Genomic DNA, 25,381 nt, shown 5'->3' with positions numbered 1-25,381 from the left:
GACCTTCATGTCTTAAAGTAATGATGGACTGTCGTTTCCCTTTGCTTATTTGAGCTGGTCTTGTCATAATATGGTATTTTACCAAATAGGGCAATCTTCTGTATACCACCCCTACCTTGTCACAACACAATGGATTGGCTCAAACACTTTTAAGAAGGATAGAAATTCCACAAATTAACTTTTAACAAGGCACACCTTTTAAATTAAATGCATTCCAGGTGACTACCTCATGATTAAGAGAATGCCAATAGTATGCAAAGCTGTCATCAAGGCAAAGGGTCGCTACTTTTATTTTTTTTATTTTTTTGAAGAAAATATATCTTGATTTGTTTGACACTTTTTTTGGTTACTGCATGATTCCATATGTGTTATTTCATAGTTTTGATGTCTTCACTATTATTCTACAATGTAGAAAATAGTAAAAATCAAGAAAAACCCTTGAATGAGTAGGTGTGTCCAAACTTTTGACATGTAACGGTATCATAATAATATTATGTCCCCCCCCCCACTTCTGAAACCAAAGTTACGCCCCTGTATACATTTGACATCTGTCATACAAGTCCAGGATTTAACCCTTTGCACTCTGCATTTGCAGTGCTTTTAAAAGCTTAGTCTTTGGAGCTTATTGAGAGTGTCTAATATTGGATAGTATTTAGACAGGTGGACTGTGGATGGAGGCTGAATTAAATCATTTAAGGAAGCAGAGAAACAAGTTGCTCATGAAAGTGTTTGTTTAAACACCGTCCACACTTGACTGGCTAAACTAAACTAGAACATTGAATGAGGGCAATTACATGGACTATTGCACTTCAACTGTGTTCCCTTGTACAACGTTGATGCCGCTAACTGCTCTTCAGACTAGTTTTGTCATTCTGCACAACCAGGTTTCATCTGATATTGTGGCCAAGTTAACACGTGGTTAATTACAGATACTAACATATTTCTAATGGCACTAATTAGTATTGAAATGGAAAGGCCATCTTTTTCAAATTGGAAAGGTCTGTCAGATTATTGTGAAGTTGAACCAAAATGTTTGCGAAAATGTTTGTTGGATGATTTTATATCATTGTGTCTCATTGACAATAGCACTATATTGTTTTTACTTCGGAAACGGATGTTAATTTCTGCTGAAGAATGAAGTCATGCACATTGAATGACTGTGTGTGTCTTCCTATCTGAAAGGCCCCTGTCTGTCTGTCTATTTGATTGGTTGCCTGAGTCATCAACAATGCTTCTTTCCCCTCTGTATCATTCCTTTGTGGTGTGAGGCAGCAGTGTTTGCTTACAGTTTTGACCTGTGTGTTGTGTTCACTCTATTGTACAAGCCTTGAGTCATTGTAAATATAATTTTTGGCACTAGTCAACAACATACTCAGTTAAAATGTATACCCCCAATGGTCTTTAATTAGAATGCAGAGCCATGCATTTAGAATACATCATTTATAACTCTATTATAGGGGGGAATTGTTTGATTGCCTCGAGCATGGCACTCTGTATTCTGGTGTAAATGTTCCCAGCTATGGGGCCGACAGATATGTTCACCTGGCTGCTCTTGAACAAAGCCCTGAATGACGATCCGTCTGCAACCCCGAGAGTTAGTTTCAATCCAGTGAGTCGCCAAATGCTACATTACTTTCTACTGAGGGGATTTAACCTCAGCTCAGCTCCCCTGCCAACCTTGATCCTTGTGCAGTGTGATTTTTCGAGATAACATGGAGACCTTGTGAAAATGACTAGAAGACCACCCTCCTATCTTCCAAAATGAGCGGCATTCAAAGTTAAAAGCTGACATTTTTGCCCTCAGGAAAGGCTGTTGAAAGGCCAGCTTATGGAGTTGAGGGCTAAAGGCAAACTTCACTGCTCTAGCATGCATGCTATAGACATTTCAGTATGTTATCCAAGTGCCGTGGGAGAGGGAGGGACAGAGAGAGAAAGAAAGATACAGAAAGAGCTCATTGTCTTGGGCATTTTGCTTGTGAATCAGCAGATTCTTTGATCAGGCCGTCGTTGCATCCTGAGAGAAATCATCACTGTGAACCAGTCCATTTGGAACCCAGATACTTAACTCATTATGTGAAGTGTTATGCAAACTGCTCTTTACTGCTTTAAAGCTCTGAGAGCGCCGAGATGGGAATACATACAGAATAGCTTTAGAGAATGTTAAGAATCTACAGTACCAACCTTGACAAATAGATAAATATATGGAATTAGAGTAAAACATTATTTGCTAGCCACTGCCCATACTTGGCATATGATGTTTTCAAGTCATTTGACTGAGCTGAGCTGAACGATGCTTCTCCCTTTTATAGCGGTCAGGGCTGTGGTGTGGGATTGAAGAGGGAGGACGAGATGAGATGTGAGAACAGTGGCATTATCATGGGCGGTCACACGGCCGTTTGGATGGATAATTGTCTTTGGGTAATTCTCTAATGAAGAAGTGAAATGGCCAACACAGCACTGGAGCCCTGAGGAATGTATGAGCCTACCCATCCTCTGAGGCGATATGGCTCTGGAGGAAGTGATGAGGGCAAATCGTACTTCCGTCCATGCCCTCTTGAAAGAAAGATGTGTTTGAGGAAGAACAGTCATTGTAGCTGAAAAACACGACTTCTGCTGAGGGCAATAAATGAGTACAAAGAATATACGGTGCATCTATTCAGGCCAGCACTAGTCTACGGTACAAGCTAAGCAGCATTAGTATGTTTTAATATGCTGCTCTGCATTGGCATGCACAATTCTTGTGGTAAAGTAATGCATGTATCTGTCTGTGGTCTAAGTAGAGAGAGACAATTGTCAAATGTCAGTGTGTGTGTGTGTGTGTGTGTGTGTGTGTGTGTGTGTGTGTGTGTGTGTGTGTGTGTGTGTGTGTGTGTGTGTGTGTGTGTGTGTGTGCGCGCACAGGTACGTGCATGCTTGCATATACAGTTAAAGTCGGGAGTTTACATACTGTACACTAAAGTTGCTGTCCTTAAAACTAGTTTTTCAACCACACCACAAATTTCTTATTAACAAACTATAGTTTTGGCAAGTCGGTTAGGACATCTACTTTGTGCATGACACAAGTCATTTTTCCAACAATTGTTTACAGACAGATTATTTCACTTATAATTCACTGTATCCTAATTCCAGTGGGTTCATCTCCTAGAGATAACGTACTTTGGTGCGAAAAGGGCAAATCAATTCCAGAACAACAGCAAAGGACCGTGTGAAGATGCTGGAGGAAACGGGTACATAAGTATCTATATCCATAGTAAAACGAGTCCTAGACTGGTGCACTTCACAAAATAGATGGCATCATGAGGAGAAAATTATGTGAATATATTGACGCAACATCTGAAGACATCAGTCAGGAAGTTAAAGCTTGGTCACAAATGGGTCTGCCAAATGGACAATGACCCCAAGCATACTTCCAAAGTTGTGGCAAAATGACTTAAGGACAACAAAGTCAAGGTATTGGCGTGGCTATCACAAAGCCCTGACCTCAATCCTATAGAACATTTGTGTGCAGAACTGAAAAGCGTGTGCGAACAAGGAGGCCTACAAACCTGACTCAGTTACACCTGCTCTGTCAGGAGGAATGGTCCAAAATTCACCCAACTTATTGTGGGAAGCTTGTGAAAGGCTACCCGAAATGTTTGACCAAGTTAAACAATTTAAAGGCAATTCTACCAAATACCAATTGAGTGTATGTAAACTTCTGACCCACTGGGAATGTGATGAAAGAAATAAAATCTGAAATAATTCATTCTCTCTACTATTATTCTGACATTTCACATTCTTAAAATAAAGTGGTGATCCTAACTGACCTAAGACATGGAATTTTACTAGGATTAAATGTCAGAATTGTGAATAACTGAGTTTAAATGTATTTGGCTAAGGTGTATGTAAACTAACGACTTTAACTGTATATATAAACAGCAAAAAAATAAACATCCTCTCACTGTCAAAATCAAAAGTAACAGTCAGTATCTGGTGTGGCCACCAGCTGCATTAAGTACTGCAGTGCATCTCCTCCTCATGGACTGTACCAGATTTGCCAGTTCTTGCTGTGAGATGTTACCCCACTCTTCCACCAAGGCACCTGCAAGTTCCTGGACATATCTGGGGGGATGGCCCTAGCCCTCACCCTCCGATCCAACAGGTCCCAGACGTGCTCAATGGGATTGAGATCTGTGCTCTTCGCTGGCCATGGCAGAACACTGACATTCCTGTCTTGCAGGAAATCACGCACAGAACGAGCAGTATGGCTGGTGGCATTGTCATGCTGGAGGGTCATGCCAGGATGAGCCTGCAGGAAGGGTACCACATGAGGGAGGAGGATGTCTTCCCTGTAACGCACAGCGTTGAGATTTCCTGCAATGCCAACAAGCTCAGTCCGATGATGCTGTGACACACCTTCCCAGGCGGCAGCGTAGCCTAGTGGTTAGAGCGTTGGACTAGTAACCGGAAGGTTGCAAGTTCAAACCCCCGAGCTGACAAGGTACAAATCTTTCGTTCTGCCCCTGAACAGGCAGTTCAGTTCTGTTCCTAGGCCGTCATTGAAAATAAGAATTTGTTCTTAACTGACTTGCCTAGTTAAATAAATAAAGATTTTTTTTTTTTTAATGACGGACCCTCCACCTCCAAATCGATCCCACTCCAGAGTACAGGCCTCGGTGTAACGCTCATTCCTTCAACGATAAACGCAAATCCAACCATCACACTTGATGAGACAAAACCGCGACTCATAAGTGAAAAGCACTTTTTGCCAGTCCTGTCTGGTCCAGCGATGGTGGGTTTGTGCCCATAGGCAATGTTGTTGCCGGTGATGTCTGGTGAGGAACTGCCTTATAACAGGCCTACAAGCCCTCAGTCCAGCCTCTCTCTGCCTATTGCGGACAGTCTGAGCACTGATGGAGGGATTGTGCGTTCCTGGTGTAACTCGGGCAGTTGTTGTTGCCATCTTGTACTTGTCCCGCAGGTGTGATGTTTGAATGTACTGATCTTGTGCCGGTGTTGTTACACGTGGTCTGCCGCTGCGAGGATGATCAGCTGTCCGTCCTGTCTCCCTGTAGCGCTGTCTTAGGCGTCTCACAGTACGGACATTGCAATTTATTGCCCTGGCCACATCTGCAGTCCTCATGAACTCCTTGCAGCATGCCTGAGGTATGTTCACACAGATGAGCAGGGACCATGGGCAGCTTTCTTTTGGATTTTTTCTGAGTCAGTAGAAAGGCCTCTTTAGTGTCCTACGTTTTCATAACTGACCTTAATTGCCTACCTTCTGTAAGCTGTTCATGAGGTGAATGTTCATTAATTGTTTATGGTTCATTGAACAAGCATAGAAAACAGTGTTTAAACCCTTTACAATGAAGATATGTGAAGTTACTTAGATTTTGAAGATTTATCTTTGAAAGACAGGGTCCTGAAAAGGGGACGTTTTTTCTGAGTTTATATTTGCTGAGTTTATATTTGCGTGTGTGTGTGTGTGTGTGTGTGTGTGTGTGTGTGTGTGTGTGTGTGTGTGTGTGTGTGTGTGTGTGTGTGTGTGTGTGTGTGTGTGTGTTTGTGTGAATGCGCATGAGTGTCCGTGCGTGTGTGTGTGTCAGTGCTTGGGGATGTCGGCCTGAGAACTCCCCTGCTGAAGCTAATCCGGCCTAATCGGCCACATCTCAGACACTACAACAATGAACACAGCCGCTAGAGTCCTATTCAGGGACCTACCCTCTCTCTGGTGCTGTAAATAAGAGCCATAACCTCCATTTTAATGGTTCGACCTGGACACTCTTGTAGTGGTCCTTTTGTGGTCACTTCATTACAGACACATAGTGCCTCTCGATCTGCCCAGCATCAGTGTCTGTCTGGCTGTGCTGCCTGCTTGGCTGGCTGGCTGTGGGACCTGAGAGCTCCCACTGTGGGACCCTTTCATATAGCTTCCCAATTTACCCCAATACATGTGGACTAAACAGCTAAACTAACACAGACATACTTTATACATATGTACATATGTCTGAAATGGTTTCCTGTTCCCTTTATAGTGCATCCCTTGACCAGGGACAAGGGCTCTGGTGAAAAGAAGTGCACTATATAGGAAATAGGGTGCAATTTCGAATGCACACCAAATATACAGAAACAAACATATAAACGCAACATGAAACAATTTTAACGATTTTACTGAGTTACAGTTCATATAAGGAAATCAGTCAATTGAAATAAATTCATTAGAGCCTAATCTATGGATTTCAAATGAGTGGGCAGGGGCACAGCCAAGGGTTGGCCTGGCTCCCCAGTGGGTGGGCCTATGCCCTCCACTGGGCATTTTTACTTGGATTAAATGTTAGGAATTGTGAAAACTGAGTTTAAATGTATTTGGCCAAGGAGAATGTAAATTTCCGACTTCAACTGTACTGCCAAATTCTCAAAAACTATGTTGGATGCGGCTTATTGTAGAGAAATAAACATTAAACTCTCTGGCAACAGCTCTGGTGGACATTCCTGCAGTCAGCATGCCAATTGCATGCTCCCTAAAAACTTGAGACATCTGTGTCATTGTGTTGTGTGACAAAACTGCACATTTTTAGAGTGGCCTTTTATTGTCCCCCGCACAAGGTGCACCTGTGTAATGGTCCTGCTGTTTAATCAGATTCTTGATATGCCACACCTGTCAGGTGGATGGATTATCTTGGCAAAGGACATCAACAGGGATGTAAACCAATTTGTGCACAACATTTGAAAGAAATAAGCTTTTTGTGTGCATGGAACATTTTTGGGATCTTTTATTTCAGCTCATGAGACCAACATGTTGTGTTTATATTTTTGTTCGGTATACATTAACTGATAAGCTAACACAAAAATACAGTATGTACAACAGTGTCTCTGAAATGTTTGTGCGAGAAAATATCTTAAAACCCTATGTACTGTAATGCATTCCGACTTCATTTGACCAAAGGCGATGTTTCAGCAAGCGACCTACTTCCGAATTGGATATGATTAAGCATACAGTAGTTTGCACAAACTGTTTGAGCATTCTTGATTGAGCATTTTGATTGAGCATTTTGATTGAGCATTTTGATTTCCCAATTACCCAAAGGTAACTTATGCAAGGTTACATCATCTTTAGATAATTTTTTATGAAGTTGTATTTGATCTACAAATACTTAGATGCACAGCTATGATCATCATTATAGTAGATGAATATGACTGTGGATGAATGTTTTTGCTAATGCAACCATGCCTCACAGGGGCAGACCATAGAGCATGTGAACAAGCTTCATAATCATCAGCGATGAGAGGGGAAAAAACAACATTTTGAAAAATATTTTCTCCCATTGGTCCATTTGCTGAAACAAAAGGATTTCAATCCCTCCATGCTCCTCTGTGTTCGTTCCCTTTGATGCCTTATATTCACAAGGAAATCATTTCTGACGACTGCACACCAGTCAGCTCCAATAACTCAACAATACGTGCTCAGTGCAGCCTAGCTACTGCCTGAACTGAGCATGCCCAGTGCCCACTAGTGTGGGGTTCTGCTGCTTGGTAGAAGGGTGCAGAAAGACTTGGCAGCTGCCCGTGTAGTCTGGAAATGGAATGATGTCCCACTGTGTTTGGTTGGTACACTCCCCACCTACTGTGTGAAACTCCATTTTCTATGTAACAGTTCTGAAGGGGCTCAGGAGAGACGTCCATAACTGGGCTCCCTGTTGTTTTATTTCGCTGGGTTTTGTTTTATGTGATTGAGGTCAGAGAGAATCCCAGCTAGAGCCCCATCGTTCTGTTGACATTTTTGAAAGTTAACGTTTCTCTTTCTCTGTAAATGGCCATGGCCTCCTCCATTTCTCCCTGGCTCATGTTAGTGATGGTTGGTGTTGTTGGGAGATGGGTTGTGGGGAGATTAAATGGTCCTGAGGCACTTTTAGCCTTCGTAGTGTATACATCACTGACTGTGGCCCCATGGATCAGAATTAGCTCTCTGTTCCTAGTTTTCCTCTCCCTCTCTCGCTGGCTCTCTCTCTCGCTCTCATAACACATCTCTCCTTTTCTCTCACATTTCTCTCTCTCTCACACGTGATCTCAGCCGTTAATATAATTGATTCTCAGTCTTTGAGAGCTGACAAACTGAAAGGCTTGATTGCGGACAGCTGTGATGGTTGGAGGTTAAACAGTTGCTGGTAGGTGTTTAACACACAGGGAGAGCACAGCCTTCACACCAGTGTGTGTCTCTTGCTCTCTCTCTTTGTTGCCGATAAGAATTGCGTGGGGTGGGGGTGATAGTGGTGGGGGTGGTGAAAATAATGGTGGGGATGACAGGGGTCTCTGACAGCCACCTAGCTAGCCTCAGGCTACCACACTGGAGAACCACAGCTTGCATCACCAGAGGATAATGCTGTATGAACACACTCATTCTCCAAGAGTAGGGACTCTTGTACTAGTACTAGTCTGTAACATTCTTTGCCAAATTATTTCATTCATAACTTGTGGGTGTAGAAAACAACCTTGTTTTGGATTTTAATATATCTTATTAAAATGTTTTTTTTAACGCTAGGCCATGTGCTATTGGAACAGATAGAGAGAACTTATGTTTGTTTGGCAAATCTGTCACACATGTTTGTTACCTTTAAAAAAAATAATTCTCCCCAATTTCGATCTTGTCTCATCGCTGAAACTCCCCAACGGGCTCGGGAAAGGCGAAGGTGGAGTCATGCGTCCTCCGAGAAATGACCTGCCTAACCGTGCTCTTAACCCCCGCGAGCCGGCTGCACCAATGTGTCACAGGAAACACTGTTCAACTGGCACCTGGGGTCAGCCTGCATGCACATGGCCCGCCAAAAGGAGTCGCTAGAGCGCAATGAGCCATGTAAAGCCCCCTGCCAAACCCTCCGCTAACCCGGACGATGCTGGGCCAATTGTGCGCGGCCTATGGGGCTCCTGGCCACGGCTGGTTGTGGACAATGCAAATGTCACGTGTCACTTTGTTTTTCTGCTCTGTAAGTGTATCTCAATGCAATGTAGCCTAAGTGCCAGTTGTAAATGAGAACTTGTTCTCAACTGGCCTACTTGGTTAAATAAAGATTAAATAAAAATACATTTAAAAAAGGTCAACATTCACAAGGCCGCTGGGCCAGATGGATTACCAGGACGTGTACTGCGAGCATGCGCTGACCAACTGGAAAGTGTCTTCACTGACATTTTCAACCTCTCCCTGTCTGAGTCTGTAAAACCAACATGTTTTAAGCAGACCACCATAGTCCCTGTGCCCAGGAACACTAAGGTAAGCTGCCTAAACGACAACCGACCCATAGCAGTCACGTCTGTAGCCATGAAATGCTTTGAAAGGCTGGTCATGGCTCACATCAACACCATCATCCCACAAACCCTAGACACACTCCAATTTACATACCACTCCAGCAGATCCACAGATGATGCAATCTCTATTACACTCCACACTGCTCTTTCCCACCTGGACAAAAGGAACACCTATGTGAGAATGCTATTCATTGACTACAGCTCAGCGTTCAACACCATAGTGCCCTCAAAGGTCATCACTAAGCTAAGGACCCTGGGACTAGACACCTCCCTCTGCAACTGGATCCTGGACTTTCTGACGGGCCGCCCCCAGGTGGTAAGGGTAGGTAACAACACATTTGCCATGCTGATCCTCAACACAGGGGCCCCTCATTGGTGCGTGCTCAGTCCCCTCCTGTACTCCCTGTTCATTCATGACTGCACGGCCAAAACCATAATTCAATTTGCCGATGACACAACAGTACATGAGACAGCCTATAGGGAGGAGGTCAGAGACCTGGCCGTGTGGTGCCAGGACAAAAACCTTGCCCTCAACATGATCAAGACAGGAGATGATTGTGGACTACAGGAAAAGGAGGACCGAGCACGCTCCCATTCTCATCGACGGGACTGCAGTTGAGCAGGTTGAGAGCTTCAAGTTCCTTGGTGTCCACATCACCAACAAACTAACATGGTCCAAGCACACCAAGACAGTCATGAAGGGGGCACGACAAAACCTATTCCCCCTCAGGAGACTGAAAAGATTTGGCATGGGTCCTCAGATCCTCAAAAGGTTCTACAGCCGCACCATCGAGAGCATCCTGACTGGTTGCATCACTGCCTGGTATGGAAACTGCTCGGCCCCTTGATCCCAAGGCACTACAGAGGGTAGTGCAAACGGCCCAGTTTATTATTTATTTTTATTTTGATTGAACCTTTATTTAACTAGGCAAGTCAAAGAACAAATTCTTATTTACAATGACGGCCTACCAAGAGGCAAAAGGCCTCCTGCGGGGACGGGGGCTGGGATTTAAAAAATATATATTTTAAAAATAACATAAATATAGGACAAAACACACATCATGTCAAGAGAGACAACACAACACTATATCAAGAGAGACCTAAGACAGCAACATAGCATGGCAGGAACACATGATAACACAGCATGTTAGCAACACAACATGACATCAACATGGTAGCAGCACAAAACATGGTATAAACATTATTGGGCACAAACAACAGCACAAAGGGCAAGAAGGTAGAGACAACAATACATCACACAAAGCAGCCATAACTGTCAGCAAGAGTGTCCATGATTGAGTCCAAGATGGAGGCCCCAGTACATCACTGTGGCCAAGCTTCCTGCCATCCAGGACCTCTATACCAGGCGTTGTCAGAAGAAGGCCTAAAAATTGTCATATCTCCAGCCACCCCAGTCATAGACTGTTCTTTCTGCTACCGCATGGCAAGCGGTACCGGAGCGCCAAGTCTAGGTCCAAGAGGCTTCTAAACAGCTTCTACCCCCAAACCATAAGATTCTCCTGAACATCTAATCAAATTGCTACCAGGACTATTTGCAGTGCCCCACTCTCACCCCCTCTTTACATCACTGCTACTCTCTGTTGTCATCTATGCATGGTCACTTTAATAACTCTACCTACAGTACATGTACATACTACCTCAAATAACTGGTTTCCCCACACATTGACTCTGTATCGGTACCCCCCTGTATATAGTCTCGCTATTGTATTTTCCTGCTGCTCTTTAATTACTTGTTACTTTTATTTCTTATTCTTATCTGTATTTTTTTTTAACCTGCGTTGTTGGTTAGGGGCTTGTAAGTAAGCATTTCACTGCAAGGTCTACACCTGTTGTATTTGGCACATGTGACTATTACAATTTGATTTGATTTGAACATACTGTAGTATTAAACATCAATATAGCTACACACAATAAGCCAAACGCATGGCATTTAAAAGAAAGAGAGAACAGAGATGCCTAATGCAGAAATTGCATTATACCACAACACCACTTAGAGGAATTACCACCACAACTGCTATGTCAATCTACCATGAAAATGAAACAACACAAAGACATGCATACAGCAGTCATCTGAAAAGATAGGTTGAAGATTGCAGTATAATACACAATGAGTGATCGTTTTGTTTAGCACTGTATTTCTATGCTTGTGTCTGTCTCAAATGGCACCCTATTTCCTATATAGTGCACTACTTTTGACCAGAGCCCTATGAGGGCATGGAATAAGGTGCCGTTTGGGACGCAGAAGCCTTTTACCCATCCAGTTCTGTTCTGTATTCATCCATGTGTTTCCCATGGTCCTCTGCAGGGAGTTTGGCTGGAGAGATCCAGAGCTGCCTGAGGTGATCCAGATGCTGCAGCACCAGTTCCCCTCGGTCCAGTCCAACGCTGCAGCCTACCTCCAACACCTGTGCTTCGGAGACAACAAGATCAAGTCTGAGGTAACCATGCACCGGTTGGGTCCGGATCCATACAGTTTCTACTGCTGTGTGCTAGCTGGGACACCTGCATCCACTGCTTATACATTATGAAATGTATAGGCCCCATGAAGTTGTACAATCAGTGGCTAACATATCAGTGGGAGGGCCCTGGGCAGCTGGGGCCTGCTTCAGTTGAAACCTATGAAACATAGAAAAGTATGCCTCTGCTCTGTTCAGTACATTATCTAAAGTTTATACCTTTTGTGAAGCCTTTTGCGAGAATAATTCATAGTTCACCATTCTAGCTCAAGATAAATTCCAGGTGCTGGAATTGTGAATTCTCCTCACATTAGTGGATAGATAGTATTGCCTACGCTTGCCTCACTTGATTTGCCTCACCTGTATGCAGGGATGTTGGATAGCTTGTTGTGTGCGTGATATGTGGGGACTTTGGCTGGGTGAGGTGGAGGGATGGTGAGATGAGGAGAGGTTGAGATGGAAGGATGGGGAGATGGAGGGATGCCAGGAATGGGAGATGGCAGGATGGGGAGATGTAGGGATGGGAAGATGGAGGGATAAGTTGCAGGTCAGATGCCCTCTGGGAAGGATTGGAAGAAAGTCATTAGGTCAGCTGATGGCTTCCCCTGGAACACTGCTGACGCTCATCCCATTGCCTCTCTCAGACTATGAGATACATCACACAGGCAACATGGGCAGACCCACACACACATATCCGTGATTGCACACATACACACCCCATAGGCATGCACACACACAGGCACACCCACACACTATGTATAGTACTGAGTACTGCAAGGCAATCCACGTTAGCTGTGTGTGTCATGATGGTGCCTTCTCGCCTAGCGGTTGTAACATCTGCTTCCAACTCACACTCTCAAACACGTAGATCCCCTGAACGCAGCTCACTCTCCAGATCCCAATCACCTGAATTCTAATCACCTGATCACACATAGGTATGTCATTATCACACACTATGAAGTTCAGTTCTTTGCACCCTGTCACTGTGAGGTATTGTTTGTTTTGTGACACACTTCTTTCGGAGCGATGTTATTCGCGTGATTTACTCCTCCCGTGTATGATAGTTTTTGCCTGCCTCACTAACGACGCCTTTTGCCTTTTCCCTGCCTGTACTTTATCGGATTTCCTGTTATCTACCTATTGCCTGATCTCCCAGACTACATTACTAGCCTTTTCCCTGCCTGTACTTTATCGGATTTCCTGTTATCTACCTATTGCCTGATCTCCCGGACGACGTTACTAGCCTTTTCCCTGCCTGTACTGTTGCCTTTTTGGACCCCCTGTGTATGACCTTCTGCCTGCCCCTGGACCCAGCTCTCTGTCTCCTCCTGTGGTCCTTTACAATAAACACCTGCTGCGCCCTGCGTTTGAAACCAGCTCTCTGCCTCCTCCTGTGGTCCTTTACAATAAACACCTGCTGCGCCCTGCGTTTGAAACCAGCTCTCTGCCTCCTCCTGTGGTCCTTTACAATAAACACCTGCTGCGCCCTGCGTTTGAAACCAGCTCTCTGCCTCCCATCGTGTTCTTTACAATAAACACCTGCTGCGCCCTGCCCTTGAAACCAGCTCTCTGTCTCCCATCGTGTTCTTTACAGTGGTATCTTGGTTATTTTTGGACCAGGAGGCTGTGTGAACGGAATGACGACTAACTGGGTGCTTTATTTTGATAACAGCAGAGCGAGGGAGATGAGTCTAGTAAGTGTTTTCATAAACAGTAGGGAATACACATACAGTTGAAGTGGGAAGCTTACATACACCTTAGCCAAATACATTTAAACTCAGCGTTTCACAATTCCTGACATTTAATTTAATTAATTAAAAAAATTCCCTGTCTTAGGACATTTAGGATCACCACTTTATTTTAAGAATGTGAAAAGTCAGAATGATAGTAGAGAATGATTTATTTAATATTTTATTTATTTCATCACATTCCTAGTGGGTCAGAAGTTTACATACACTCAATTAGTATTTGGTAGCATTGCCTTTAAATTGTTTAACTTGGGTCAAACGTTTCGGGTAGCAACCCACTAGCTTCCCACAATAAGTTGGGTGAATTTTGGCCCATTCCTCCTGACAGAGCTTTGGAAGTATGCTTGGGGTCATTGTCCATTTGGAAGACCCATTTGCGACCAAGCTTTAACTTCCTGACTGATGTCTTCAGATGTTGCCTCAATATATCCACATAATTTTTCTGCCTCATGATGCCATCTATTTTGTGAAGTGCACCAGTCCCTCCTGCAGCAAAGCACCCCCACAACATGATGCTGCCACCCCCGTGCTTCACGGTTGGGATGGTGTTCTTCGGCTTGCAAGCCTCCCCATTTTTCCTCCAAACATAACGATGGCCAAACAGTTCTATTTTTGTTTCATCCGACCAGAGGACATTTCTCAAAAAAGTACGATCTTTGTCCCCATCTTTGTTCCCATGCAGTTGCAAACCGTAGTCTGGCTTTTTTGTGGGGATTTTATTTGGAGCAGTGGCTTCTTCCTTGCTGAGCGGCCTTTCAGGTTATATCAGCATCTTCACAGGGTCCTTTGCTGTTGTTCTGGGATTGATTTGTCTTCGCAACAAAGTACATTCATCTCTAGGAGACAGAATGCGTCTCCTTCCTGAGCGGTATGACGGCTGTGTGGTCCCATGGTGTATATACTTGCGCACTATTGTTGGTACAGATGAACGTGGTATCTTCAGGCGTTTGGAAATTGCACCCAAGAATGAACCAGACTTGTGGAGGTCTATAATTATTTTTCTTAGGTCTTGGCTGATTTATTTAAATTTTCCCATGATGTCAAGCCAAGAGGCACAGAGTTTGAAGGTAGGCCTTGAAATACATCCGCAGGTACACCTCCAATTGACTCAAATTATGTCAATTAGCCTAACAGAAGCTTCTAAAGCCATGACATCATTTTCTGTAATTTTCCAAGCTGTTTAAAGGCACAGTCAACTGAATGTATGTAAACTTCTGACCCACTGGAATTGTGATACAATGAATTATAAGTGAAATAATCTGTCTGTAAACAATTGTTGGAAAAATTACTTGTGTCATGCACGAAGTAGATGTCCTAACTGACTTGCCAAAACTATAGTTTGTTAACAAGAAATGTGTGGAGTGGTAGAAAAACAACTTTTAATGACTCCAACCTAAGCGTATGTAAACTTCAACTGTATAACCTAAGTGTATGTAATCTTCCGACTTCAACTGTGCGTACAGCATGTACTGAATAATGATAGCATGTAGCCTGCAATCTAGTGAGCCAGTGTCTATCGCCTTTGCCAACACCTCTTTGTTTGTGCTTTGACTGATTATGAGTCAGCCATAAAATGGCACGTGTAGTGTAATAACAGAAGCCATGATGGGGTAAACCTTGTCACTAAATGAATTGTCAGTAAATTGAAGCAGAGCACCCAGATGAACAGGGTCTCTGATTTTTAATCATGTTTCTCCTCTGTGTTTAATGGAAGTTGAGAGGTACAGAAACAGCAGCAATGCTGATCCATTCTGTTGGACCTGGCAGCACACATCTGCTGTTGGCACCAGTCCTCTTGTGTGTGTGTGTGTCTCTCTCTCTCTCTCTCTCTCTCTCTCTCTCTCTCTCTCTCTCTCTCTCTCTCGCATTCTCACACACACACACACACACACACACACACACACACACACACACACACACACACACACACACACACACACACACACACACACACACACTCTGCCAGGTCATCCTGTCACTCTGTCACTAATATGGCAGAACACTGTGACAGTGTGTCCTGGGCCTTTCTGTCTGTGTGCAGCCACGTGTTTGACATGGCTCTAGTTTATTGAAGAATAGTATTTATATAGGGATGCCTTTAGGGATATTGTTGTCAATGCTGAAAACTATGACTAACTATGACTTTTGCTGTAGACAATTGAAAAGTAAAGAACAGTAGCTACACTAGTGCATGTATATTTGTACTGCTCTTGCTCTATCTTTTCATTTTGATCCAGTGGATCCACTTACATCCTTCCTCTCGCTGTTCCTCTCACCAGATCCGGAGACAAGGAGGGATCCAGCTGCTGGTGGATCTGCTAGACCACAGGATGACCGACGTGCACCGCAGCGCCTGTGGAGCTCTGAGGAACCTGGTGTACGGCAAGGCCAACGATGACAACAAGATCGCCCTGAAGAACTGTGGGGGGATCCCAGCCCTGGTCCGCCTGCTGAGGAAGACCACAGACATGGAGATTAGGGAGTTGCTCACAGGTAAACAGAGTTTGTTGACAATATATAACATAGAGAGACATAACATAGCCTTGCTATATATTATAAAAAGTATTTAAAACAAGTTATAAATGATTATACCTGGATGCGTATGGGCGTGTTATCTAATGTTTAACTGTCACTGTTACTGGGGGCTGGTGAACTACGGTAGGCTGTAGAGGCAAAGAATCCCAAAGGGACGTGTCACATCAACATCCATAGTAGTGACTCATCAATATAAGTCAGCTAGTTAAACACTGAATATGAAAACACGAATATCCACAAATGACATGACTGGATAGAAAATGCATGATGACATACAATATGATGTGAAACTTCATTGGGGTGTGGCACCACCGATATCTATTAAATGACGATGTTCTAAAAGTCAACATTGCCAAAAAGGAAATAAGAAGTCAGAGGTTATATCCCCTAGTCATGTTTAGAGAGAGCATGCTGCTGCATCCTTTTATGATGTATTTTGTAGAGAGGTTTTTAAAACAGGAAATGCTTAGGAAATATATGATTTGTGCTGATACTGTCTTAACGGAGATTACCATATAAATTAGAAAACAATTCAACGCTTGGAACACAGTCCCTCCTGTCACAAATGAATCAGGCTGCAGAAAACCTTTCCCGGCCCAGAGGAATTCTGCCTCTTCACATCTTCTCTTCTGGCTGTTTAAATCAGTCACAGTGGCCGCCTGAGCTTCCTCTCCCCTTCCTGTGACTGGGCATGGATTAACGGGACCATTTACCAGTCTCTCTCTGTCTCCTAGCCTTCCCTGAGCCTTCCCCGTGTCACCAACTGCCAAGGGGTGCCCTTCTTAGGCATGCGGTGGCAGCGGTGGCAGCGGTGGTTTATGACATCACAGTTAGCCAAACAAGGTTGTTGTTTCCCCCGCTGTTCTAAGAAGCCCCCCTTGCATTGTAGAGGAGCCAAAGACGATTATTCCGAAAAATACAACTATTTTTAATCGCAAATTTCTTCTGAGATTAAAGATGTAGATTGTATCCTGGACTCCATGTGATGTCGAACAGAAACCCCTGTTGCTGCTCTTACACAGCCAAGGTAAAAAATGATTCTAATCTAGTGGAGGGATGGAGGGATAGGAGTTATCGGAGTAGGTTCATTTAAAAGTAGTAGTAGTTGGAGGAGAATGGTAGAAATGTACAGCCATCTACAAACATAGATGTACAGACATCTATCTATATGTCTTATCCCATCAGAGCTGGGATGTAGTTTATTTCTTCACATTTGTTTCGGTACCACAGTGACTCATTGTAAAGAGTGGCTGATTTGACCTGATTTGATTGGAATGTCATCTGCACTGAATCACTGTCGGCTCACGACATAGCGGCTGCCTCACTTGAACCACATAAAAACGTCATGCTCCTAAAATGCCATTTCTGTCACCTTGACAACCTGCACAGTGCCCTCAACTTACACTACCCCCCATAGAGATAATTTAGTTCTGCAGACGACCTGCTTTCTCCCCACGAAATGATGCTCTCGCACCCCCCGCCTCCCTGATGATGTAAGGCTGAGGCAATTAACCTCTTTCCTCTATCCAGCGAAATAAAACATCCATCTTTTCTTCCCCACTGGAACAAGATGATGTTATAGGCGGTTATTATCGGCCGAGCCCAACGCCGCCACCGCTATAGGCAGCAGCTCTTTCATTTAAAAAAAAAACAGAAATGTTGTGCGCTGCCCCGAGCGCGGTAAAGTAATGCTCTCTGCAAGATTACTGTCTCCGCTAATCATGAGCCACGCAGCTAGTTATTTAGAGCAGAGCAGACCACAAGGAAAACATCCCAACGTGGCTGATAAGACTAAAGTAGATCTATGTAATTACATTGTTGTTGTGAGAGGAACGGGTGAAGAGTGACTGACGGCCTCACCACTGGTAATTGCAATCATAAATGCTACGGCTACGGTGTCCTAGGAGGGACATGATGTGGTGAAGGTCAACAAGAATTATAATGTGTTGGGCCAGCTGTCAAGGTCATTACAATCAGTGCTCTGAGTGTGTGTGTGTGTCTGTGTGTGTGTGCCCTCTGGTTTGATTGTTGATGTGATTTATTAGGATCCCCATTAGCCGACGCCGGTGGCGACAGCTAGTCTTACTGGGGTCTGACACAAGAACTAAAAATACATTACAGAACAAAAGAGTTTACAATTTACATACATTTAAAAACATGAACATGTAGTATATGTGTGTGTGTGTGTGTGTGTGTGTGCATCTATCAGTTACACGTACATGTCAGTACATGTCAGTACACACAACAAGTAGGTCACATGGGCGAGAGGCTTTGTGCCGTGAGGTGTTGCTTTATTTATTTATATATATATATATATTTTTTTTTTTATGGCGTATGAAGGGTTGTAGAGTGAAGGACCCTCTCCTCCTTCCTCTTCTTCCTCTGTCCTCTTGTAGATAACCGGCCAGCTCTTGTGCTGTGTGTGTATCTCGATCTTTGGCTGACAGCTTCTGCTCACTTCTTAATACCATCCATGGCAGAGTCACCATGTTCCGACCACATCCTACTGAAAGTAATTTATAGTGACACACGAGTCGGTTGTCTTTTTAAGTCATATGTAAATTGGGATGGTATACTATCTGTGGACACGTATTGCCCCTGTTCAGTGTTTAGTAAAGCACCCCAGCTTGAGGAGGAAGACTGAAGTCGTAGTCAGTGTGGTTAAAGAGAGAGGAGAGCCCAGCTGCAGAGAGAGAGCGCTTCCTCCCTCTGTCTCTTTGTGGTTTACTCATACAGCCTGTGCCAAAGCCGCTGGCTTTGAATGTAATTGGTAGGCGAGAGAAAATTCCTTCATTTTTTTAGGTTGGCTGGTTTGCACATTAAATTACTGGGAAAAATAGATAAATCTATGAAGCCCCAGGTGCCCAGTTTATTGCACAATCACGCCAACCTCTCACTAATTCAAAAATAGGGTTGAAATATGCTGTTTTGTGACAAGTTATTAAACAGTTATAGAGCCTTACAGTTTTCCATTTTCTTTTTAATGTTTTGAACAGTTTTGGTCCAACATGATCCTTATTTTAATTTCAGAGGAAGTATATTCAACTTTTGTTCCCCCAAAAAATCCAACAATATATCACCATTCCCTTCCCGGGATCTCTACAGCTGACCATTCTCCCACGTTAAATCACTGTTCGTCAACGTCCTGTCCTATCTGATGTTCTCTGTTCAGGTGTGCTGTGGAACCTGTCGTCGTGTGATGCCCTGAAGATGCCCATTATCCAGGATGCCCTGGCCGTGCTGACCAACGCTGTCATCATCCCCCACTCGGGCTGGGACACCTCGCCCCATCAGGAGGACCGCAAACTGCACCTGCACTCTTCCCAGGTTCTCCGCAACGCCACCGGCTGCCTCAGGTCAGTACTGTTACTGGACCCTCGGGTCAATCAATCAAATGTATTTAATAAAGTTTGCTAGCTTTTTACATCAGCAGTAGTCACAAGGTTCTTTACATTTACCCAGCCAAGACCCCAAAGTGCAAGCAAAGCAGAAATGACAGCACAGTGGCAGGGTTAGAGGTTAAAAGTCACAAGTCATGACAGTGTATGTCAACCTGAGGTTACATGCACTGGGTTGTAAAGGTGTCTTCTGGAGACTATTCCTCTTCTTGGTGTAGCTTTCACTCAGAGCGGTCGGCTTCTTTCAGGTGAATGTCTCCCTGCTTTGTCCCTGCCTGGCTTGCCTGCACCCAGTTCCTTTGTGTTGGTGATGCAGGATGTAACACATTGCTCTTTCAAACAGAGTATACTCATGAAGCTTTCTACGTATTGTGAGTATTGACTTGACGAATGAGGGTTATTGATGAAGGAAGTTTTATCACAGACAGTGAATGCCACAAGTGTCAGACTGATTATGGGAGCCCATGTAACATGCTTCTTCCCCATAATTACCTTCACTATGAGGGATGTTGTGTGAAAACGCCATGTCAGCACTCTGTGAGGCTTAAAACTGTCTGCTCTGCTCCCTGCAGGATTCCATTAAAGCATTCTATAATTCTGGAATATTGTCAAAGACTTTCTGATTATAGCGCTGGCACCGGAAGAAAATTGGCTATGTGTCAAGTGTTTCTACTCTTTTATATCTGGGCCCTCGTCTCCTGCGTACCAGCAAGAGAAGCATCTGTGAAGAGGGAGAATAATGAGATCTTAGCTAATACATTGCTTGTCTGTTAATTTTGGGTTTATTCATTCTACCTACAGTGCATTACCCTCTCTGTGCAATATGTCACCGCTTCTCTTTAGTGGTATTATCTGCTAATAGTTGAAACCATTAATATGCCCACACATTACCTTGTCAAAGCAGGAAGTGATTCATGAAAGGGAGGTGGACTTTTGTGGGCACGCCCCCCCGTTCCCATTGGCCATCAGACAGGTAGTTCTCTGCAACACATCCAATCAGCACTGCAGCAGCGTGGAGTGGGAGGAAGCCCACTGTAAGTGAAATGTGCTGAGTCTTAATGCCTGCCTGTCAGGTATGAATGACTGTACATTAAATCCCTGAGCTCAGCAGGCTAATTTCATCGGTCGTTAAGGAACAACAGAACAGGAGCTTTGATTGAATATGTAATGTGCAGGACTAAGATGCCTCGCCACCTGCCGCCTCATCACACACCTGTCTCTCATCCTGTGACACTCACGCTGGCTGTCTTCAGAACAGAATCACCATGGCTAACAGCGAACGCAGCACGCTAGCTGACTGACATTCTTCACAGGGTGCCTCTCTGCCAGGGATCAGCTGGTGTCTAACGGGAGGAAGAGTGTCAAAAGGACCATAGCCCACCTTGACAGCAAGAGAATATACTAATTATCACTATCGATCAGACTCACAATAAAGTCAACAAGCCCTTACCGTTAGATTGTCAATGCACAATAGAGTCAACAAGCCTATTGAAGATGCTCCATGTTTCCTTGTTTGTATCACTCTGGGGTGGTCAGTGGGCAGTGACTGCTGTGTTTTAGGAACTACCTGATAATGGACCCTGTCTCTATCTAACCAGAGCCCGTCTCTCACTTATACAGTCAAGTCACTCATCACTGACCTAGAAAGAGCACCTCCAGAACAGATACTGATCCGGTAGATTGATCCATGATCTGCTTTGTTTATCAGGCCCATTACACAGTTCTGGAGGTGCCGACGGAGTCACAAACAGGCCATCCATACTGACCTACCAAGCAAAAGAGCCCTAACTGCTCATAGTGTGGAACTGAGAAAAATGGTTTTATAGTTTTTAAATTGTCCAGCCAAATGAGTTGTAGGCAGATCACTAGAAATGTGGTTATCTGTTGTCTTAACATGAGGCAGTTTTTTATTCATATTAACCCTGACTTCTGACATGACCTGTGACCCTAGACGGCAGTTAGTGCCTTCTTGCTTGGTACACCCACTGGAATACATTATGATTTATTTTATTTTAATACACACAACTTGTGTTCATAAATGTATTTGTATGTGGCTGTCAGTGTCATATAGTTTGATACTTGTATCAGCAAAGGACAATAAATAATGCCAAGGTAAACCGTAGACACTGCAGCCCAAAGATCAGTGAAACCAAGGTAAAAGGCAGTAACTGATGTGAGTGATGGCAGTTACTGCTTTTGTCCCTGGTTTCACTGCAACTCTTTTCAGTTACTGCAAACATGAGCCCAATTTTCTCAACACAGTGGAGGCAGGATATTTGTCCACATGATAAGCATGTATTTAATGTATCAAAAATGTCAGTAACTAATTTTGACCAAATGTGCAGTTACTGCTCTTTTTCTTGGTATGGCAGAATAATCTCCCTATCAATTGGGCCAAACCTCTAACAGGAGACACAGATAGGCCATGTTGTCCATACAAAGGCCTGTTATAAGACCAGGCTGGCTGCACCATTACAGACTTTTAATGACCTGACATTTAAAGGGCAGCGGAGAGGAGACAGGATGTAGTGCACTATACCCTACAGTCAGCTGCATACCACCCTGCATCCCACTGCTGGTTTGCTTCTGAAGCTAAGCGGTGTTGGTCCTGGATGGGAGACCACATGCTGCTGGAAGTGGTGTTGGAGGGCCAGTAGGAGGCACCCTTTCCTCTGGTCTAAAAACAAATATCCAAATGCCCCAGGGCAGTGATTGGGGACATTGCCCTGTGTAGGGTTGCCGTCTTTCAGGTGGGACGTTAAACAGGTGTCCTGACTCTCTGTGTTCGCTAAAGATCTCATGGCACTTATTGTAAGAGTAGGTGTGTTAACCCTGGTGTCCTGGCTAAATTCCCAATCTTGCCCTCAAACCATCACGGTCACCTAATCATCCCCAGTTTACAAATGGCTTGTTCATCCCCTGTAACTATTACCCAGGTTGTTGCTGTAAATGAGAATGTGTTCTCAGTCAACTTACCTGGTAAAATAAGAGTTAAATAAAAATAAACTCTGAGTGTCCAAAACATTAGGAAATCTTGCTAATATTTCCCTTTTGCCCTCAGAACAGACTCAATTCGTCGGGGCAGGGACTCTACAAGGTGTCGAAAGCATTCCACAGGGATGCTGGCCCATGTTGACTCCAATGCTTCCCACAGTTGTGTCAAGTTGGATGGATGTCCTTTGGGTGGTAGACCATTCTTGATACACACAGGAAACTGTTGAGTGTGAAAAACCCAGTAGTGTTGCAGGTTTTAACACACTCAAACCGGTGCGTCTGGCACCTACTACCATACCCCTTTCAAAGGCACTTCAATATTTTGTCTTGCCCATTCACCCTCTGAAATGGCACGCATACACAAAATGCTTAAAAAGCCTTCTTTAACCCATCTCCTCCCCTTCATCTACACTGATTAAAGTGGATTTAACAGGTGACATTGATTAGGGGATACCTAGTCAGTTGTACAACTGAATGCATTCAACTGAAACAAGTCTTTGGCATTTAACCCAACCCCTCTGAATCAGAGAGGTGCAGGGGCTGCCTTAATCGACATACATGGCACCCGGGGAACAGTGGGTTAAATGCCTTGCTCAGGGCAGAATGATCGATTTTTACCTTGTCAGCTCGAGGATTCAATCCAGCAACCTTTTGGTTACTGGCCCAATGCCCCTGCCTACCAGGCTACCTGCCGGGATCATAGCTTTTACCTGGATTCATCTGGTCAGTCTATGTCATTGAAAGTTGACAACTCGGTTGACAACGGTTGACATCTCCATCGTGTCCTCCTCCCAGAGCGCTAAGAACCTTGGCGTGATCCTGGACAACACCCTGTCGTTCTCAACTAACATCAAGGCGGTGGCCCGTTCCTGTAGGTTCATGCTCTACAACATCCGCAGAGTACGACCCTGCCTCACACAGGAAGCGGCGCAGGTCCTAATCCAGGCACTTGTCATCTCCCGTCTGGATTACTGCAACTCGCTGTTGGCTGGGCTCCCTGCCTGTGCCATTAAACCCCTACAACTCATCCAGAACACCGCAGCCCGTCTGGTGTTCAACCTTCCCAAGTTCTCTCACGTCACCCCGCTCCTCCGCTCTCTCCACTGGCTTCCAGTTGAAGCTCGCATCCGCTACAAGACCATGGTGCTTGCCTACGGAGCTGTGAGGGGAACGGCACCTCAGTACCTCCAGGCTCTGATCAGGCCCTACACCCAAACAAGGGCACTGCGTTCATCCACCTCTGGCCTGCTCGCCTCCCTACCACTGAGGAAGTACAGTTCCCGCTCAGCCCAGTCAAAACTGTTCGCTGCTCTGGCCCCCCAATGGTGGAACAAACTCCCTCACGACGCCAGGACAGCGGAGTCAATCACCACCTTCTGGAGACACCTGAAACCCCACCTCTTTAAGGAATACCTAGGATAGGATAAAGTAATTCTTCTCCCCCCTTAAAAGACCTAGATGCACTATTGTAAAGTGGCTGTTCCACTGGATGTCATAAGGTGAAAGCACCAATTTGTAAGTCGCTCTGGATAAGAGCGTCTGCTAAATTACTTAAATGTAAATGTAAATGTAATGAAAGAGCAAGTTTTCCTAATGTTTTGTTCACTCAGTGTATAGGGAATAGGGTGCCATTTGGGATGCACCCAGAGTGGGTACATGATGGGCCAGGCTTGTCATGGTGTCAAACTATACATCTTTAACATTATTTAGTTATCCTATATTCAACCAACTATGATGGCAAGCACTGAAGAAGTACAATATTTAGTCCTGAAATTCAACTGAAAAATCATGATGATGGTTAACTACAATATGACTGTACAATATGACAGTGATACAATGCTGAAGAGAAATGTCTGACTGGCTGTTGTTGCAGGAATGTGAGCTCTGCGGGGGAGGAGGCTCGCAGGAGGATGAGGGAGTGCGAGGGCCTTACCGACGCTCTGCTCTACGTGATCCAGACCGCCTTGGGCAGCAGCGAGATCGATAGCAAGGTTTGACTTTGTGTTCCTCTCATCTCCTTTCATAAAGCAGACCCTTTAACATGACGCTGAGGGAATCACAGACAGGGGCTGCCCATCATTACAGCACACACACACACACGAACGTCCCATGTTGTGGATCTGGATCAGTGTGTTGTCAAGGTTGCCTCCCTGGCTCTCTCCACCTCATCATCCCCTGTAAATGGCCTTCTTTATTCATGATTTAGCTGCTCAACACCTATCCTGTCCTTGCTGGTGCTCTGCATGGAGAGATAGGGGGCGCTGACTTCCTGGTATTGGTGATGATCTACAGTACAGTGCAGTCAGGCTAGACGCTAGACGCTAGCACAGATCATCAACAGCTCTGATTACACTGGTCATTTCCCAAAAGCTCATACCAGATGTCCAATTTCCTGCGAATGAATGCCTCAAAGTCTATGGAGCTAGTGTTTTTATCCTGCTTTGAAATGCATTATTTAGTATAATTGAAACAAAGCCTATGTATATTATGTTAAGATTTGATCCTCTATAAGTACTAGTCAGTGTTCAACTATTGGAAGGATTCAATCACAGGTCATGCATGGAGAAATTGACACACTGTCAATGTCAGACAATGTGGTTCAAGTTCACCTGTTTATGGCTTGTAGAAGACCTTGTGAATCTGAGAGAAAATGGACTAGGTACTAGGAAGCATTGATCTCAGAGCGAGTGATGTCACCCGATTGAAACACTATTAGCGCGCACCAACGCTAACAAGCTAGCCATTTCACACCGGTTACACATACAGTACATGATAACCTCGAGCGATGCGCAGCCCATCTACATTTTTCTGATGTCAAGCAGTAACCATGACAAACTGTTCTTCCCTGTTGAAATGCCTTCCATATCTGTCCTCTCTACCACACTCATAACTATGTGCAGTAGGTTATGGTACCGTAAAGCCTATTTTGTTTGATTTCCGAGGGCCT

The 25,381-nt window shown here is 44.3% G+C and overlaps 1 protein-coding gene across 4 annotated transcripts in view; it reads left to right on the top strand.

The window, feature by feature from the left end:
- Window positions 1-25,381, top strand: part of LOC115114460 (catenin delta-2-like) — a 155,983-nt gene that overhangs the window by 119,797 nt on the left and 10,805 nt on the right. For all 4 annotated transcript variants that reach the window (XM_065013443.1, XM_065013445.1, XM_065013444.1 and 1 more), the window contains exons 11-14: window positions 11,609-11,741; window positions 15,787-16,000; window positions 19,215-19,398; window positions 24,308-24,425. In XM_065013443.1, coding sequence (XP_064869515.1) covers window positions 11,609-11,741; window positions 15,787-16,000; window positions 19,215-19,398; window positions 24,308-24,425 — 649 coding nt within the window. The remainder of the gene's footprint in view (window positions 1-11,608; window positions 11,742-15,786; window positions 16,001-19,214; window positions 19,399-24,307; window positions 24,426-25,381) is intronic.

This window comes from Oncorhynchus nerka, linkage group LG9b (assembly GCF_034236695.1).
Source record: "Oncorhynchus nerka isolate Pitt River linkage group LG9b, Oner_Uvic_2.0, whole genome shotgun sequence".
In the NCBI taxonomy this organism is placed as follows: Eukaryota; Metazoa; Chordata; class Actinopteri; order Salmoniformes; family Salmonidae; genus Oncorhynchus; species Oncorhynchus nerka.
The sequence above is the reverse complement of the archived record's forward strand: the minus strand, read 5'-3'. Positions and strand labels throughout refer to the sequence as shown.